The 20,347-nt window shown below is 41.7% G+C and overlaps 1 protein-coding gene across 9 annotated transcripts in view; it reads right to left on the bottom strand.

Moving 5' to 3' along the window:
- TIAM2 (TIAM Rac1 associated GEF 2) overlaps positions 1 to 20,347 on the bottom strand; it is a 191,849-nt gene that overhangs the window by 81,999 nt on the left and 89,503 nt on the right. For 8 of the 9 annotated variants that reach the window (XM_063390157.1, XM_063390154.1, XM_063390155.1 and 5 more), the window contains 2 exons: positions 6,825 to 6,936; positions 4,558 to 5,760 (listed from right to left, as the gene is read on the bottom strand). In XM_063390157.1, the coding sequence (XP_063246227.1) occupies positions 4,558 to 5,754 (1,197 nt within the window). In that variant the 5' untranslated portion in view covers positions 5,755 to 5,760; positions 6,825 to 6,936. Of the gene's footprint in view, positions 1 to 4,557; positions 5,761 to 6,824; positions 6,937 to 15,409; positions 18,254 to 20,347 lie in introns of those variants that run through there. The other variant, XM_063390159.1, reaches the window with a different exon arrangement.

Below are 20,347 nucleotides of genomic sequence, written 5' to 3'. Positions count from 1 at the left end.
AACATTGGTCTCCTGTGAGCTGTTCTCCCCATCAGCTTTGAAAACAACTACTTTTTTGTTTCTTTGCTTCTTACTTGTCGCTCCTCAAAACTGCAGCGGAAAAGCTGCGCTGTGTTTTGATAGCATCAGGACCTCCGGTGCGCAGCCAAGACTAGGATTGTACACCCTCCCAGGCAATGCCAGACAAACCACTTTTCCAGCAGCAGGACACTGCTGCTCACAAAAGCCAGTTTGAACTGAAACCCACGTTCCCTTACAGTACATTGAACTTCAAATATGGCTTTTCAGATCACTGTTTGGTGATCCAGTTCTCCTGGTAAAGGAGCATCTTCCTCAAATCTTGTTGCGGAGTGTTAATCAGTGTTGCCCAAGAGTAACTCCCTAAACATCAACAGTTTAGCTGTTTTTTATATGGTAGAGGGAGGAAGATCAGCACATGGGGTAGCAAACCAGGACATAATCCTTCATGTAACACCTTTATGCCACAAATCAACTGTAGAACATGGATTGTACAACTGCGCTGGCGATCTGCATTTCAGAGAGAAACTGAAAGCTTTCTCCACCCTTGTTTTAACCGCTGACACTGTACTTGTGTGCCAAATTCCAGCATTTTAATTGTTTGACTGTTCTCCAGGAAGTGCTAGTGTCCCCTGGAAAAAATTAGTATACAGCTCATTAAGAATATGTACTTCTTACAGTCCCAAAGCACTAGTAAGAGACACAACTCAAGGCAAACAGAAGGGGTCTGTTGTGAAAACCTGCCACTGGAACAACATACTTTAGGGAAATGGGTGGGATGCAACCTGTCAATGACCAGCCACTAACCAAATCCTATATTTCCTCCTCATACACAGAAAGGGTAGGAATGAGGAAGTACCAGAGTAGAGAAAATGGATAAAGAATCAAAAATGAATATATACACTTCACTAGGACACCATCACTTGTATTTTTCTTTTCTTGAGAACTGAACTGGCAGAGTCTGGCAGTCTCTGTTGGTCCTTGAGGATGCTGTCACTGTGGCAATATCTGCCACTACTGAAAACGTTTGACCTAAGTTGCTGCTCCAGGTGGTTTCCTTGCCAGGCGACTTTCTGTTGGTTTTTGCTCTGTTGAATCTAGTGGTGATAGAAAACTACCACTGTTTCTGCTCAGCTGCATTTAAGGAGATCTCTCTATGTCTGAGATATACTCTGGAATAGTTAAAGATAAGCCAAAAGATAAAGAGGCTAAGATACCAATTAGAAAAAGTGACGCATGTAATAATTAGCTGTAAAAAACAGCACAGGAAAAAACGCAGCCTGCTACATTCATTAGGACCCATGCTAAAAGGAGAATCTAATACCAGTTTTCAAGTCAAATAAAGAGGTTGACTCAAAGTACTTTTCTTTTAAATTCTCTTTACAGCCCATATCAGGACTCTGGCTTATAAAGTCATAAAATTTCAGATATGATTGCTGAAGTGAGGCTATTTTACTTAATTCAAGAACCTTTCTTCCATAGCTGTTTCTGGTGGATGGATTTTCATTTTACACAGAATTTGCTAATGTTCTCCATGTTAAAGAGCTGAACAGAGTTTACATCACCATCTTCAGTCCTATCTGACTGTGCAGCAAGTCTGTATAAATTCTGTCCACAGGTCTCAATATATCACACACTTTTCAGCTCACACACATTGAATTGTGACACAGCATCACCCCAGTGCCATTTCAGGACAGATTAAAGTAAATGAAAATGTTTGCTGCAGTACAGTACCAGTGATGCATTTTACTTTAGGATACCCTCATGCAAGGAAAACCAGGCCTTGGAAAAGATGATTACAAGTCTTGATGCAAGATCATTATTAGAAAGGCAAACTCAATTCCAGGATACATCAGATCAAGCCAGACATAAGGAAACATCCGAGTAACTGGACTGGGCATAACTAGGACTCCTCTGGAACATCCCATATGCAAATCTGTTTGTGGATGATTTAAAACAGATGAGGAGGAAGGGCGCCAGAATGAAAAGGAAATAGATTTCCAGTCTTAACATAGGAGACCAAGGAGAGTCTATACAGCCTCACAAATGCAGGCCAAGAGAAGATACCACTTCTCCCTGTAAATAAATCATAACAGATTAAAAAATAGGAAAGAATAACTAATGTAGCAGGCAATACTGACATCAGAACAAACTGTCTGGGACTACGTTTACTCTGCCTATTAGCAAGCATTGAATAAGATGGTCTGGAAAGAGCCTTCAGGATGGAGAAAATTCTGTCTGTGTTTAAGCTGCAATTTGTTCACACAGGGGATTAAACTCCACCACCTTTCTAGGGTCAAGGGTCTGGCCTCAGTATCCCAAGCCTATCCCTTGGGATATCCTAGGTCTGTGCTCCCATGAAGCAGGGGGCTTGGCTGGTTTGTTCCCACTGGCGCAGCTGGAGGGACTGCCCAGCCACCACGGGCACTTAGGCCCGCTTAGAGGGAAGTGTTCCAGCTTTCACCTACGTTCAGCCCAAGTGACTCACAGCCAGGGATTACTAATGTACGGAGGAAGGGACGCGCTGTTCAGAGCAAAGCACAGATGCTGCCATCGACGAGATGGAGTCGCACAAACAGGGACCAGCCACGTGACAGAGCAGAACCATGCATGACATTTCTGTCTTTTTAAGCTGAAGGACCTGTTAAGAGTAAAAGCATTACCAAACTACAACCCAGCAACCCCCAGAAGAGATGGCAGGTTACTCAAAGTGTGAAAGATGGAAAAGAACCAATAAAGCCACACAAGGAACTGCAAAACTACAAAGCATTCACTACCTCCCTTTTACCCTTCCTGTTGCTGGATACTGGTCTGATTAAAATCAGTGACTAACCATTTCCTATGCCTTTTCTAAGAAACCACCATTTTTGGAGCTAGGGCTGTTTTCCTTCTACCAGAATCTGATTCAAGCTTGATGCAATCTCTCCAGCCAAATTTCCTTGCCGTGTCTGAAGCCAGTTCACTGCATAGTGAATTCAAAACAGCTATGAATCGTGCACCACAAATGCCATTCTGAAAATGTCATAACTAAGTAATACATACTAAAAGTCTGGGATGCAGAAATCATGTAAAGCCTGGCAGTAAAATCCAGAACAGATACAGATGATGAAATCAGTGAAGAATCCTGGAACACAGCATTGAGGCTCTTCAGTGATTCCAGGTTTTTTGCCCTCTCTTTCACAGCTGAATAAGAAGGTGAAAAGACAGCATCTGATAAACTACATAAGCATCAACCCACAAAAGAAGTAATCCAAATAAACAGCTTTCATTTTCATTTCCCACTTCTGTAGCCCCTAACTAGGACGTGCACCGGCAAACTTTACGCCGTGCTCATTTTTGAGCCTAAGGGTCTGCCAGAGTTTTACATTGCAATGACAGATGCACATGGTTAAGCACAAGACCTGTCTGAATTTCCAGCACATGAGACAGTGTTTGCCCTATGTGCCACATAAAATTACGATCTACGATCAGCAGATCAGCTGCTGCCTAAATTGGAGAAGTGAGTGTGTGCCCTTTGCCCTCTGCTAAATTCTGAAGTGGCCAGCACATCCATGCTGCTGAAAGGGAGCATACTTTATTTAGGGAAGCACAGTGACTGTTCCTGTATGAGAAACACCAGGAAGATCCAGGGGGAAAAAAAAAAACCAAACCAAAAATCCAAACCAAATCCAAAACCAGTCTCATCTCAGCTTGCAAACTCACACACAGAGACCAGGCACAGTCTGGTATTTAAAGAGCCAGTTCTGGGGCCTGCAGCTAGAGATGAGAATTTCATTCCTGACCACAGGCATCCTAAATTCCTATTAATGGGATTAGTCTTAAATTCTTCTAAAGAAACATCCTTTCCCTCCCTCTTGCTCTCCCCTCCCATCTCCTTCACACTACCATCTCCCAGTGAGCCATATGGCAACCCAAGTTTTTCCATCTGGTGAACTAAGCTGACACATAGGAAGGAGGAGGTTGCTCCATGTGGTGCCTTCAGAGGAGGTGGAGGCAGAACCAGCACCTCTGGTCAACACAGCTGCTTGCCTTGCTACAAATGGATTGACATGCAAAAAGTGAGTGGTGAAGCCAGTAAACAGACAGGGAACATCTGCAAAGATAGTTACAATGGCCTCCTTTTACTGCCCCTTCCACACTCTTTAGATCATGTATGCTAATTCACAGCATGTATATAGAGAGAGGTTGCATTTTCATATTTGAAATAAAAAGAAAGTTTAAACCCCAAGTCACTTTTTAAGTAATGCAACAATTTCAAAGGCAAATTCACAGAACCATTAGGCTGCAAGGATTGGCATTAACTTAGGTGACAAAAGAGGAAAACAGGAAGGGCAAATTTGCACAAAATAACGTGTATCTTTTTTTGCTGCTAACATTTCAGACAGCATCAGGGATGCAAAACCTCTCAAAATTCCAGAAATTACTAAATGAGATAAGCAAGTAATTAACCTGCAAAAAAGACAAATATCGGGCAATCACTATGCTTATAAGAGGAACAGAAAAACCAACTTTCACACACTTAGGCTGGTTTGTACATACCTGCAGCTTCCTTTTCTTCCTTGAAAGACTTCCTGTCCAGTCACTGATGCGCCGCATTCGGTTCTTTAATGTATCCTTCTTGGATGCATCCTCACCAAGGGGCTTAGGCTTTCTGCAAGGGAGGGTGTAGGAGGTGTAATGTGCAGGACTCCCCTGCTCTACCCTGGAGGGAACATCAATGTCTGAGGCAAATGAGACACGGTTGCTTAGGCTACCAGGAGTGTCAATATACTCATCAGACAGCCTGATCCCAGGTGGAGGAGCGCTTTCCAAATTTGTATCCTTATAGAGATCTCGGAGTGAGGAAAGAGATGAACTTTGGTTGAACGACTTCTTGTTGTCACTTGCTGGGAAACTGGCATGAATGCTCGTATCTGGAGTGCTCCTGGTCAAATATGAACCATCCAGCTCATTGATATCCCCAGCATTTCCCCAGAGAGAGTCATACCATGAAGACTCAGAGCTGAGGGAGCTTCCTTTACTAGACCGAAGCCTTGAATCGGTAGGTGACAGACGATGGCTTGAAGAGCAGTCTGCACTGGAGTTCCTCCTGACATCAAGCAGGTTATTTGGCTTAGATTCCAAGGCAGGGGAATACCTCAGCAACTGCACTGGTCCACTGGACTCCTCGACTGGTACCTTGCTGTTGTTGCTGTTGTGGAACTCGACCCTCAAGCAACCATCCAGCTTCCCCAGAGTTTTAATGAGAACTTTTGGACTCCTCCTGTCCTCTGATGGGGAGGCTGATGCAAGACTCTCATTTTTTCCATAGCAATTTAAAATGTGGCCATTGCATTCTCGAGAGGCAGCATGATTAGTTCCAGCTTGGAGGCCAATATAGTGGAACCCATTCTCCGGCAAAAACATCGCGTTACTCCCTTGGCAGTAGTCCCCTGAGGCATTTGTCCTATGTTTGGCATGGACATTGCTTTTGGAGACCTTCATCACAGTGTCACCAAGTCTAGAGGAATAAGGCTGACTACTCTTGAAGTGTGAAAGGCAGCTTCTGGCAAGGGACCTTGATTTGTAGGTTGAGCCGCTGCTAGTATGTCCCCATCCATGCATAGAGCAAGACTTTTCATCTTTAGCATGAATGCTGCGAATTTTCAGAGAGCAAGGCTTCTGCTTGGCACCAGCTGTAGTAGCAGCATGATTTTTTGATCCCTGAAGACTGTATTGACTTTCTGAATTCCCCATTTTCCACTAAATTAAGAAGAGTTTAATTAGAAACAATGGCTAAAAGACAGAGCAAAAAGTAACAGGCCATTTTTACCCTTCACACAGGAAAACGCCTATTTAAAAAATGATATGAAGCAATTGTTTCAAAAAAAGCCATTAAATAGACATGTACAACATTAAATTCATAACTGAACTTATTTTAGGGGCAAGCTAGGAAAGGCTATTTTCTCTAAGGTTCATTACCCCTCTGTTATAAAGCTGGAATCTAACTCCATTGAAATCATGTCAACACCATCCTCCACCCACACCCTTGGCAACATCCTTTTCTTATAACTTACAAAATCTCTGGCTCCCAAGAACAATGGCATAATGAAAGGGAGACAGCAGGATAATCATAACTTAGATGTAAAGTGAACTGTACTTTCAGAGAAATCCCTTCTGCCAGCAGACAAGCCCACTGTAGTTTCAGCTTGACTGATTTCTGTGCAACCAAGTGCTGCCTCAATAAAATGTTCAGTAAACCCCAGCTATGTGTTTAAATTGAGCTAATCTAGGAAAAAGGAAAAAAAAAACCCATGCCAAAAATCAGACAAAAAGTAACTTGGTTAGCTAACAGCCTCATCTTCCACTACAGTACAAAACTGCATTATGTTCATTCAGCACAGCACAGTTTGATGGATCGCCTGGTAAAATGCTCTTCAGTTTTTCACAGTGTTTGCAGTGAATAGCACACGCTGGAGCAGTTAAATTGGCCCACTGAGGTGACTGAAGATTTCAAACCTACATAAACTGCACCCCAAAGAAAAAAAGACAGTTCTGTTCTTTTTGTTACTCAGAATGAATCTCCTGTGTTTGTAATGTACAGAAACAACACCAAAATGCTTTTTCCATCGACGCTACGCCTCTTTACATATCAGATCTCAGACTATCACCTGGAGGAGGATACTCTGCTGCCTCATTAAAAATTTGTCAAAATAAGCCACTGTGAAAGTATAATCTTATCTTCTAGAGCTTCTAGGTTTTAACATCCCTACTTCAAGCCCTTATCACTTTTAGATTAAAAATACAGTATAAAAGAAAGAGCAAACCTGGAGGAACACTCTCAAACACAAGCACGGTTAGCAGTCAGCATGCTCTGCATTGTCTTCGTGGCCAGCCACTATGCTTGCCAAAACCAGAATGGAGTTGCACACAGACTTCCTAGAAAACACCAAAAAGACAAAAAAAGGGTTTTTAGTCAAGTACAACTTGCACTTTACTCCAACTGTATGTAAAATGAATAGAAAAGGAAAAAAAAATCAGAAGTTACAAATTAAAAGAAGTTTGATGAAAGGAGTTCCTGGACTTTAGGCACACATTTTTATAAGCATACTATAACAATTGACATTGAATTAGTAGAAATAAGTCATTGAGTAAATGTTTAATTTTTTTCTCCTCTTTATCTTTCACTCCTCTCACTGACACTGAATTAGGACAAACTTTCATCCCTCTCCAGTTTTCCTTTTGGAAGACCAATTACAGTTCACAGTACTGTGCAGTGGTCCATTACAATGTGGACCAGACTGATCAGAGCTATGTCCCACAGCATCTGTTTATCTTTCCCCATGCCTGGATTCCAAACATGACCTTTGCGGTGAAAGGCCACCATGAAATTCACTCCAGCAGCCACCCAGTGACCTCCCTCTTTAGGTTTGTTCTGATTTTAGGTTAATCTGCTACTAAAACAAGAAAAAGGCTGCACCAGGCCTTGCGCAGACCCAGAGGTAACAAGACCCAAGCACTTCCTATAACCTTCTGAAAGTATTGGCTCTTCACTTAGCACACAAAAACCACAACTCAAAGCAAAAGAACCAAATCTAGATGTCACAGAACACACCAGCAGTTTAGGGATTGAAACACTCCATAGAAAAGAAACAGTACAAGATGTTAGACTAAGTTTTGGAATATACAGTTAAGTTAGAAACCCTTCTTAACACAACACCACCATTTTTTTTTCCTTTCTGCCTAAATTCCATGCCTACTGTTCATAATTTTCAATTGAATAGCTACTTGATTTGAACATGCTGGCTTTTGCTCTCGTTGACTTTTTTGTGGCTATTTACTGTATAAGAACCTTGAAAGAGTTTGAATAAATTCACTGGTATGTAGCTAACCTTACCAAAAACAAAGGTAAAGGTTGCCAACTAGAACTAAAAACAGTCTTAACAGCAAGCCTAGAAAAATGTTAGCAAATAAATAACTCAGAAGAGACAGATCATGATAGAGATTCTACAGACCTATAAACATGAATTAATGACTGTTATCACAAAGATATCTAATAAAACAGATAAGCCACACAAATTTCATCTTACACTCAAAGAAGACAAAAATCTGTAATTTTCTTACTCTCTCTAACAATTTGGAAGTTTACTATTTATGATACCCTTGCCCGTGCAGGTTTTGCCTACGCTGCTAAGTGCACTCCTCTATGTGAATAGCTTTTAAAGTGTCATATGCAACTTGGATTGAACAAAAAGACTATTGATTCAAGGTTAGTAGAAGACAACACACAAACTTCCTAAGCTCCAAACTCTGAACAAATTGCCAACACCCAGCAGTATTCTCTTCCTATATCCAAGAGGCACAGACCACAAAGAAACAATGAGTTTACATTCAGAATTCCTCATCTGGGATCAGAAAGTACATTCAGCAAGAGAGCTTTGAGGGCCTTGTATCTATTCATAAGGAAACACTGAACTCAATTTGTCTAAAGAAACAGGCAAAAAGACCATCTGGTCTCCATAGTGATTGTGCAATGGTTAGGTAATCCTTTTAACAGAGTAGGTAGTGAGCAAGCTGCTGTCATGAACCTCAAAAGACAGACATTCAATTCGTCAAAGCTTGAGCCGTGGCTACCAGGGTCCATTGTACGCGTCTCCGATACACAGGCCACACAATGGGTGAGGGAATAAATTTATCTCAGGGGACAGTGTCTACAAAACAGTGTCTCTGTCTGTGCAGGAATCAGTCTGCACTACAGCAGAACAGTCAATAAATTCCATAGAAATAGCCCCAAGGGATTTTTCTCAGCATCCCAGCCACTCAGAAAGCCATGAGAGGCTCAACATCTGCGCACACTGCGATAACCCATCTCTGAGGCTGCACAAAGACCATCACCTGGAAATCACCTGTCATCTCTTTCTCTTGCCTCACACTTGTGTGAAGTAATTTCATTTCTGTTACTTCCAATTAGTGGAGGAAGAGCAAAGCAATTCAGCTTATACCTAAAGGCTGCATGATACAGGGTGGTGGTCATGGACAAACTCTAGCTATGCTCCTCCAAACACTCACGTTTTACATTATTTCATCTATGGAAGCCCTGGAAATTACATTGCAGGGGACAGAATTCAGCTTCAGCTGTATTTCTCACAGCAATCCACTGCTGCAGAAGACATGCTTTTCTTGTTTCCTATGCAGAGAGATGAATACTTCTTGTGAGCAAAACCCGTTTCTATGAATATTTTCAGCAATTATAATCAGCATAATTAGAAAGCAGCTCACCGTGCCCGAAGATGACTATTAAGAGTTTATTTGCTTTCAATTACAACCACATTCTCTAAAAAAGGAGTTTTCAATCTTCACCCTGGTTCCCCTTGACACATTAAAAAAAAACCCAGCTATGCAAACATACTAATCCGGGAACCCCACCATCCCCACCACACCCAAACACTAACACCAGTCATAACCCTAGAGCTAAAAATGTATTTCCCCACCTTGGGGCTTCTCCACATAAACTTCTCCTAGAATTTTTACTTCACAACACAAACACACAAGCTCAGGAGCTGTTTTGGAGAAGCGCCTGCCACCTCTATTCCCTTATTATTACCACCAGAGCTGGACTGCTTTATGAATGCTAGAGGAGAGAATGACTTTCTTAAGTTGAACACAAATACAAGTAGTGCTTAGCAATTGCAGGGGTGCTTTCCTCTCCAGGCTTAATCTCTCAAAGGTTTCCAACTTGACTCACTAACCATATTTCAAGCAAAACTGAATCATAATAATAAGATCCCATACTCGGTTTGCTTATGAGGTATAACAAGGAATTATTACATTATGAATCGGTGGGAGATCTGAGTCAAGGGAGACAAGCTCTCATCTGCTATAGCAGGAGCACACACCAAACATGATTTTGCTACTGTCAGCCATCTGCTTCCCATACAGTCACACTAACTGGGCTGAGACTCTCTAAAGCTACAGGTCAGAAAATGGCAAGCTTCCAGATGGGAAGCCATCAGGAGGCTCAACGCTCCACAGCCACAGTCAGCATTGGACAGTGGCCATAAAATGCAAGAGGCTGTGGTAGGGAGGTTCCTAGATTTGCTTGATCTTCCTAGGGAGGTTCAGCAGATTTGCTTGACTAGGACTGTCTCTGTCCCACCACGTAGGATGCTGAAAGAGTTCAGCTAAAGTCAATCCCAGCAATGTTAAACTTTAGTCTGGATCACCAAGTTAACCCTCATCAGACAAACACATGTACCAAAGCTAAGTCTCTGATGTATTTTGATGCCTTTATTCTTCTGGGTGCCTGATGAGAACAAGTCTTCTCTGGCAGATAAAAAATAAGTGGTCTGCAAACCACTCACCTTTGGTGAAGCTTCCCCAAAAATCTACTGAAGAGTTACAGGGAAGTTAAGTCTCACTTTATTAAACATATCATCTGCACCAGAGTGACAAAAACAGTTTTTCAAAAAAAAAAAAAAAAAAAGTATGGATCAGTGCAGATGAGGCTAACATCATATCATCAAATTGGCACCACTGAGTGAGGGCTCATTAAAAGATGCAGGAAGTCATGAGAGTCTTCAGCATTACCAAGAACAAAACTCTTCATGCACAGCAGAAGAGCTTAAATTTAAAACCTCCTATCATTAAGAAGGAAAAAAGTATTTAAAAGGAGAGCTAGATTAAGAGCAAAAAAATAGGTAAGACCTAGAGCTAGCTGTCTCGTCCCTATAAAAGAAGATCCTACACAGAATCACAGAATCCTTAAGGTTGGAAACTGTCTCTAAGATCATCTTAACCCAGCACTGCCAGGTTCATCACTTATCCACAGTGTCACATGCACATGCCTTTTGAACCCTTCCAGGGATGTGATTCCACCATTTCCCTGGGCAGCATATTCCAATGCATGGCTACCCTTTCATGTGAAGATTTATTATTTATTACCTATAAATATTATAAATAATATTTTGTGTGATATAGCATATACATTGATTATTAAGTATAAATTATTATATACTGAGATATATATATAATAATATCTATTATTACTATATGAGAGAGCAACCTCCATTTTCTCAGGTCTTCACAATGACACAGCAGGATGCAGTTTTAAATTTTAACAGAAATCTTTCCTTAAGGAAAGAAAGAAATAAACTAACCAAGTATTTTATTTTTACTTATACCTTAAACAACAAGCACGCATCACAAACTCATAGGACTTTCTTCACTAACAGGAGGATTGTCACCTGCACCACTACAGTTCCTTTCAAGACAAGATAGGACCAATCCTGGAATACCTGCCACTGGGCAGTGCCTCACAGCCATCTACCCAAGAGTAAGCATTTACCAAAGAAAGGCAGAGCATCAACTCACTCTGCATTGATAAAAAGTCTTATACAAAGCACCTTTGAGGGCAGAGTATATCCCATCAACTCCTCTCTAGTGATGAAGCAAGAGGAGTCACGTGCTTTCTGCTGTGATTAAAACCCTCATTTCTACAAGGGCAGGTAAGGGCTCCCAGCCACGGAGGGGGGCCAGTGTGGTCACCTCTGGACTGTGCACACGGAGCGGGGCGGCACAGAGAAGAGAAAAGGCAGCACCAGGGCCCTTACACAGGCAGCTGCCCTCAGTGCACGGCTCCTAAGTGACTGCCAGGAGACTGCCACCAGAACTAGAGCAGCTGGGATAATGGAGAATCTGAAACTGTTTCGGAACAATAAACAACAAAACAGAAAATCCCCTGATTTATAAGAAATTACCGATTTTTTTTCTTTTAACAGCGGACCAAGTTAGAAGTGTTCAGGGTTTGATGTACAGCAATTACCCTGGTAGTTTTTTACATCAGGAAAAGCTTTTTGTGTTATTTCTTGTTTGTTTCAATTGCCTGAACAAATCCTGTATTTTCTTTCAAGTAACTTTTACATCCTCTTTCACCGAAAGGTTAAAACACTGTCCATTTTAAATGGCTTACAAAATCTTTGAGATTGTATACAACTAACTTCCAGATATTAATGTGTTAACAGGTTTTCCAAAGAATCACTGTGCTTTGTGAATTTTTACATGGATACAGAATTACAAGTTTGAAGCTTTAATTAACTTTTAATCTACTTTGGTTTTTAATATGAAAGTAATACAGAATGCTAGAATGTGAACCTGCCCTCCCCTTCCTGCATGGCCGTGTATGGACGGATATGTGAAATTAATGAGGGGGCCAGGTTAGCACAACCCTGTAGCTGGATTAAATGTGGAGTTTCTTACTGGAAACAATTTACTGTATTTTTTCGAAGTACGCACTTTGGTCACATGCTTCCATAAATCAGAAGCAGATTTCTTATTCCTGCAATCTCAATCACATTCCTATTATAAAAATATACCATAATAATTATGCCACGGTATTCTTGGCAGGATACTTTGCATTATATACCACTGTATTCAAAGAATGAATAACCAAAACACCACAAGTATGCCTGTATTAAAACAAAAATACTATTTTGCCTTAAAAATTCAATTTGAAGCCAGAATTCCTCACTCACTCATTAATCTCTGCAGAGTTCTAGTCTCCTGTATTAGAAACTGCTTGGTAGCTTACACATCAAATTAAAGTCAATTGTTTTTCTCATTAAATGTAAGTAGCCTTCATGACCCCAGACACTGCTTTTATGTTGTGAATCATACCTACATTGCAGATGGACTTCTAATTTTACAGTTCAAGCAAGAAACAGACACTCTCCTTTTCTGGTTTCTTCTCTTAAAATAGCATTAATTCCAATAGATCTACAGTGCTTCACATCTATATCGTATCAGAATTAAACATCCCATACTGGGGATGTGATCCCTTCTTTTGCTCAACCCATCACTCTAAGTCCAAGACACTGGCAGCTTTATTGAATTAGGCTTTATAGCTTTCAAGTTAGTGCAATAGGGAAGGTTGAATCAAGCCTGAAGATCCTTATCATATTACACCAGTGCTGATACAGTCTAAATCTCCAGGGACTTATTTTTCTTTGGCAGGAAAAACAAATTTCACCATTTGTAAATGTTATTGAATTTATACACAATGGCTAAAGTGCACATCCATTTAAATAAAAGCCATTAAGCTTATTTTTTAAAAAAAGAACCCACCGGGAATGCCAGCTAACATCTTGGCTTAATGCAGTAGCTGCAGCAGTTAAAGAGTTGATATTTCTAAGGGTCTATTTCTTGCCCTCAGAGCGGAAACTGACTCAGTGATCTGAAAGACTTCTCCACCTGCTTGGGTTGTAAGCACACTGTCGGGTCCTAGAGCAGAATTACAGGGTGCTCTCAGGGGATTTCAAGGCCTGAGGCTGGGTGGGGAAGAGGGTGCACCTGAAAGAAGCAAGATGCTCCAAGCAGGGGAGCCCGGGCTCCAGCATTGCTGCCCAGCCCTTGGGAGACCGAGTGCAAGTCTGCAGGCTTTGCTAAGACAAACTCCTGAAGAGGTCTCTGCCTCAGCCCTCTTTACTTATACCAACATCAGCAGGGGGGATGTGGGCTTGCTGGTCAAATTGGGATTCCCAATTCTCCACCAGGAACATTTGCCCTTCTCCTTTCTTGTCTGTTTCAGTAGCAACCAGCTCATGCTCTCAAATACAACCACAGTCAGCAGGAAGTCATGGGGATATTCTCTCACACATATCCCCGCAAAACTGTAGGTGCCAAAACATCAGCTTTGGAGAAGATAGGATAAAGTTTATTTTTGGACGAGGACACAGTTCACAACACCACGAGCAGCCACATAGGCCCTACTAAAGAAGAGAAGCAAAGGGCAGAAAGGAAGAACAATCCAAGACAGCAACATTAACACATTCTGCTCTTTCTGGCATAACACATTCCAAGTCTATTGGAACAACTCTTAACCCATGGCATCAGAGAAAAGCCTCCTTTAGGAACTGGCAGAAGAGTGTGTTTCAGGCTGAGAGACAGGGACTGGGGTGGCTGCAAAACTCCCTGCTTGTCACCTATTACACAGCCTGCTCCATAAGCAGGAGGGGAAAACCAGGCCACAATTGGCATAGTCTTTTCTACTTAGTTTACACATTCATAAATACCTGAGGGTGTCTATTCCAAAGTAAATGCTTTCCTACCTTCACAGCCCTGGGACTTCCTGAAGAGGACAAAGGATCTGGGAGTTAGACACCAAAAGTAAACTTGAGACACAGTCCCTTGGAAAATTGAAAGCAGACCTTGATTTTTGCATGCCAAGAGCTCTACAGCAGTAACACAGCTTAAGGCTTCCTTTCCTGTGCCCCTGTAGCACCAGCATGTTACTCGCACATTAAAAGAACAAAAAGAGTACACTGAGGATTAGGTTTCCTCACTAAAAAATTGCTTTGTAGCTTCACAGCTACAGACTGCCCTATTCAGAGTCCATCCTCCCATGATACATGGATACCCCTTTCCCGCTGAAGATAATGAGACAAAAAAATTCCAGCTCTTGCCTCTAAATTGTAACTTACTATACATTGTATAACATTGTCAAATCATCCACCCTAATGAGACAGAGATGCATGATTTCCAGAATGAAGTCACCAGTGTACAAAATTAACTCGGTGACCACATCAGCAACAAGCACAAACAAAGTTACAAACTCTGATTGCTTTGCAAGACAAATTAATCACCCCTCTGAAAAAAAAAAAAAAAAAAAAAAGGAAACCAAAGGGGTGAAGGCACTTCTCCATTTTGGGGGAATTTTCCTCATTTTTATTTTGTCTGCCACAGAATATAGCATTTTCACAATTTGTGTACAACTATGTATTAAAAATTCACGTAGCAAGATCAAAACCTGTGCTGGACCTTCCTCTGGCAGATGCAGAAGCTCTGGTGTTCCATACCATCCCAGCTCAGCAGAGGTTGCAGTGTTGACCGAAACTTTTTCCTCTAACACTGCACAAACATTACACTCTTGCTTGCTACATATTTATTGTAAGTCACTCAAAGTATTACTGAGAATAGATGGAATAATTAAAAAAAAAATCAGAGAGATTATTCAATTCACTGTATTGGAAGAGTCATTTTAACGTAAACCGTAGTGCTACTAATTACGCTTTCTCATGCTTTGCCTTAAAAAAAGAATCCAGCCCCATCAGAGCAGAGATGTAAAATGATCCCAGCAGTGGCTTATTTAGCAATTCAGGCAATAGAGTCTGAGAGATGACCACCAAGAACAGTTTTCTGGAGGAAAACCATTCACCTTGGGGTGCAGCCACCCATAGCAGAGGCAGCAGAGGGGATGCAAGTCCTGGCACCGAAGCAGCTCACTCTGCCCTCCGCTTCCAGAGGCTTCCCAAGTCCTTCCCCACTTTTCTCTCAGTGCTCAGCCCTGGCCGGCAGCCGGGGAGCAGAGAACTGACTGCTGTCCCCCCGCATCTCCCTCCCGGTCCCCAGCCCCGCTTACCTCGCCAGGGCTCTGCCGCAGCCTCCCGGCTGCCCCGGGACTGCCGCGGGAGCAGGGACACGCAGGCACAGCCTCTCCCTGCCCTGGGCATGCCAGGAAACTGTGCCTAACACTTCACAACGCGCGGCCGAAGGGAACTAAAAACAGATCCTGCGCGAGGCTGGGTGTATTTTCGTCCGCAGGCTACACACCCTCCTCCCGTTCAATTTTTTCCATTGGTGGAACAGCAGGATGCAGGCTTAACCAGAGGGTGGTTTTCCACGGGCCGCCTGGAACGATTACGCGGGCCGGCCCGCCGCGATGCCGGGCAGCCGCCGGGGAATACACCGTGACTGAGCTCTTGTCTGACCCCGCATTCCTGAGCCTCCAGGCTGCTTCCACAGGAAAGCTGCTTGGAAATCTGCTGAATTGCAAGGCGTTTGCCTGCCTGAAGGTAGCTGCAGGGTCTCCTCCTCTTTTCTTTCTTTTTTTTTTTTTTTTTTTTTTTTTTTTTTTTTTTTTTTTTTTTTTTTCTTTTTTTTTTTTTCCTAAGCTTGTTGGTTGGGAGTAGGTAACCTTAACATCCTTGAGTGAGACACCCTGGCAAAAATGTAATTCCTCAAACCACAGCAGGAAAGCTGTAGTCACGAAAACACACTCTTAGGAGCAATCTCTCAGATGTGTTTAACAACTCTGCACAACAACATCACAGATACAACCACAAACTCTGGTGCTCTCTTCCTTGCCACTTTCTTTTGCCAGACACTTACACTCTCCCATGGAAAGAATTACCTTCCCCAGTATGTTTTTAATAACTGGTTTTTAATAACTGACCTTAGGTAAAATGTCTCTCTTCACATGCAGATGGCATCACCCAAGTTTCAATATACAGGGCTAGGGTATTAATCTGTAGCTAGGCGCATGAACAATTGCCTTATTACCAGAAAAGCTCAAAACTTCATTGATTGCAGCAGCAGTTGGTGAACAAACTCGGCCAAAAAACAATGCATTTATTCAAATATTCCAATAAAACGGCAGAGTTACATTCAAGTGCCAAGTGTGAAAATACAGCCAAGTTACACTGCCGATGACGTGTTCACTTAAAAAGAAATACATGAACACTATAATAAAAAGCATTAGCAACCCACAAAAGCCCCAAATCAGTACGTAAATCCACAAAAATGAAATAACGATTTGCATAGTAACAGAGGAATTGCCACCTAAAAGTGGACCCCTGTTTCAGTGTGTCCATTATTAAGACTCATTATAGAGGAAACTCCAGAACCCAACAGATTTGATGTAATTTGGAACAAAATTCTATTTAATCTCCAAAGCCCAGTTATACCAACTCATCCACCGGAAAACAACTTGGATCTCTTCTCAAACTTCACAGGTTAACAATATTATCACTGAATACACTCTTCTCATCACGGCAAAGGTCAAATACTTCCTTGAGTTCTACTGACCTCCATTAAGTTTTCCACATGCGAGTTTCATAGCCCAGTTTTTGTAAAACCTGGTAAAGCAGTATATGACTTGTGCCCATACTGCTAAATTCTACAACTGAAAATAGGTCTGCGGGCTTCACATCTTGTTTTGGTAAGAACTTTTCCTCTGTGCAAAGCAGGCTATTTTCTTCTTCATGTTCCTGGTACAGTTATATTCTTTCCACTTAGCATTGCTGTGGTCCCATTATTTCACTAACAGGCCAGATTCAGGTCCTGGGATTAACACAGAAAGAACAGCTCATGAGTCAAAGCACCACAGGAGAGAGGTGCTCTCAGGAGAAAGAGCTGGGCCCTGGTCCTCTCCCTCTTCTCACACAGAGTACAGCATTTCCGCCTTGAGTCCATTTCTTAGGTCACTAACGAAACCATGTTCAAGTGATTTCTTAGACAAAATTACTACCCAACCAGTCCAGAAGCCTTTCATCATCAGTTATTCTGTTGAATTTATCTGTCTTAAAGATGAATGTTCAAAAGGCTAAATGCTATTCCCAAAGATGCCTCTCCAGCACCCTTTTCAAAAAAGTGATTCTTCCTTAACTCAATGACATGTATGTAGACCAACACAACCTAGGACCCAGCTGAATCACATTAATGCCCCACAATCTTTCAGTAACAGGTAATAAGCTGTCCTTTCCCTTCCACTTCCTTTTGCAGAGTTACCCTCAAATGTCAACACATGTTCCTGCTATTAGTGCAAAACGCTCAATCCTGTACTTTCTACTTCTTGAAGTTCACTGCATGTGATCATTGCAGTCCTAGGGGTCATTCAGCTACTTACTACATTATTCCTAATCTACCTGTGTATTCACTATGCCTTCCACTTTTTATCAGCCTGTTCCATCAGTGCATTCCTTCTCTTTATGACACAGCAATCAACATTCATTAAATCTGGTCTCAAGACTCCAGTTGATACCCCAGGTTCATTTTCAAATAAGTTTTATTTTCAAAATTTCACCTCCAATATACCTAAGTGATTACTTTTAGCACACAGACACCGCATGTTGAAGGCATACTTTTCTGACCTCTGCTTGACTTACGTGGTACAGTCTAGCTTGTGGGTTACAACATGAAGGTCCATACTTATTACACTCCCAAAACTGACTATCCATATCCACTTTGTCTGCCCCCTTTTTCTCACCCACTGCCTTGCCATTATCAACTTGGCACAACCTGATAATGAAATTTTCTCTGGAGATCAACAAGACGTAGGCAAGCCCCATGGTGAAAACAATAGATGAATCTCTTACTACTATGAGAAGTATTTACACACCTCACAATCTTCCACAAATGTATTATCATCACAACACTGCTGGGAAAGGGAAGGGTGTCATTACCCTTATTTTCTAAAGAGCTACTAGGTCACACAGGAAATTAAGGGGTATTTCAGTACAGCAAGAGGAACCCCTCCTAGCTTGTGTTAATGTACGTCTCTGGTAGTTTAATGGCTCTTAATGTCTCTGTTTTGCAACAAAAACAAACTGCAGTTTGTGCAGAGAAGTCCATAATGGAACTAAAAACAAAGTTGTGTGTATTAATTTCAAGAATTCATCTCTGTCGATCTATAAAGATGTTTTAAAGCCACATAATTTTATAGATGAGGAGAAATGAACCCTCAGAATTAAAGACAGGTTTTTTAGCCTATCTTTTATATGACTTTTACACTACAAAACCTTAGATTTTACTTCAAAAGTGCTAAGACATCCCACTGTCACCACAGTTTTATTTCCTAAGCAACAGAAATCCATGAAGAAAAAGACAGGAAAAGCACCTATCCCTGGCATTCATGCTGAGATGACACGCCTCCTTCCCTAAAGTCAGCCTACTTTCATATACATATGCCATGCCTGTAAAACATTTTTTCCTAGACACAGTCCAGTCTGCTTCTGAAATGCCAGTTCTCCATTTTGCCTCTTGACCTCTCCTGGCTGGCTCACCTGACATTGATACAGCAGAGCCTTGTGAAAATCCCTGATCTGTAAGGTCCCCCGACTAATACTCAACAGATGAGTGCTGCATGGGCACATGTGGGAAGATATCAGTGTCTTGCCAATCACGGCTCAACCACAGACTGCTACAGTACACAGATGTGCACAGCGCCTTCCCATGAAATCCAAAACAGGTTCCCATGCTCTCTGAAACAGAATCTATGTAGGAATTAAAGAATTTTGAAGCAGGCAATTTGGGTTCTCAAATCAAAAACCTCTAGTGGAGCTCTCAAGAAAGATGGGAAGGTATGCAACACTAAGTGTAACTAATGCTAAAAAATAATTGTATGTTGTTGTCAACAGGATAATAACCAGAGATGAGTTTCAAAGCCCTGCTGATCTCATGACTGAAACATCTGAATCATGCAACATCTGCTAAAGAAATATTCTCATCAAACCGTACTTAAGATCCATTCTTGGTACCTTTGGCCTTGAAACAGAACCACACAAGAAACACGGTGGTCTCCCATTAAACCGGTGGTGAAGGCAAACCTTACACCACAGTAAATTCTTCCATAAAGACATCAGCTCATTTTCTGAGAATTCAGCCTTCTGCAAGCCAGTGCTCACACACTTAGCTTTCTGGTCTTATCTCAAAATGTTTATCAGATGCAAAATGACAAAAAACCATTGAAGTCATTCATTACTTCATTCGGATTCAGAGGAGTTTGGGAAAAGAGTAAACAGGAGCCTGTGTGTTAGCCCATTCCTGTTCACCAGAAAGCCTGCCATTTCACTTACTGAATGAGATCATCAACACAAATCTAACAGCTCTGGCTATAGGTCAGGATAGATGTTAAGCACTGAAAACATGATGTACATGAGCACAGTTTTATACCCTTAGTTATCACAGAGACTTACAATGCCCTAGGTGCCTACTACTTTTCAGTCAGTCTCCTGTTGTCTCTGTGAAATGCTGTGAGGACAGAGATCAAAGGAATTCTCCCCATCCCCACTCCCTATGGAGTCAGTGCTCCCTTGCCCAGCTCAGCAGAGAAGAGGGGCTTGCTCTACAGACAGTCTGCACACACCTTTTGTCCAAAACAGTGAGAATCCACTGCCACTTAAGGGACACAACAAAACACATTTTATCTTTAAAGCAAGATACAATTTTTCCTTCTTTTTTATATTGCATGGTTCTTTAGCACTGCTGTAGACAAGGGCTTACTATTTGTGGTTATGATCTATTTTCAAGTCTTACAGAGAGTAGTTGGGGAATCTAGCAATGGTCTTATTCCTTTCAGTATAATTAAATTAAGAAAGATAAAGCATGATCACATGATGGCAAGGCACGTGGCACGAGCATTACTGAAAAACAGCAAGATAGGGGAGAAAAAAAAATACGAACTATGCAATCTCAATTTCAAGAAGTAAGCATGCTGGATTTGAGAAGCCTGGCATGCAATGACCCACCAGTAATCCTGAACTTGGGACTGCCTGGGATAAACCTAATTTTCTTCATAGTA

The sequence above is a fragment of the Prinia subflava genome, chromosome 2 (genome assembly GCF_021018805.1).
Source record: "Prinia subflava isolate CZ2003 ecotype Zambia chromosome 2, Cam_Psub_1.2, whole genome shotgun sequence".
Taxonomy (NCBI): Eukaryota; Metazoa; Chordata; class Aves; order Passeriformes; family Cisticolidae; genus Prinia; species Prinia subflava.
This window is presented reverse-complemented; position numbering and strand designations above follow the sequence as displayed.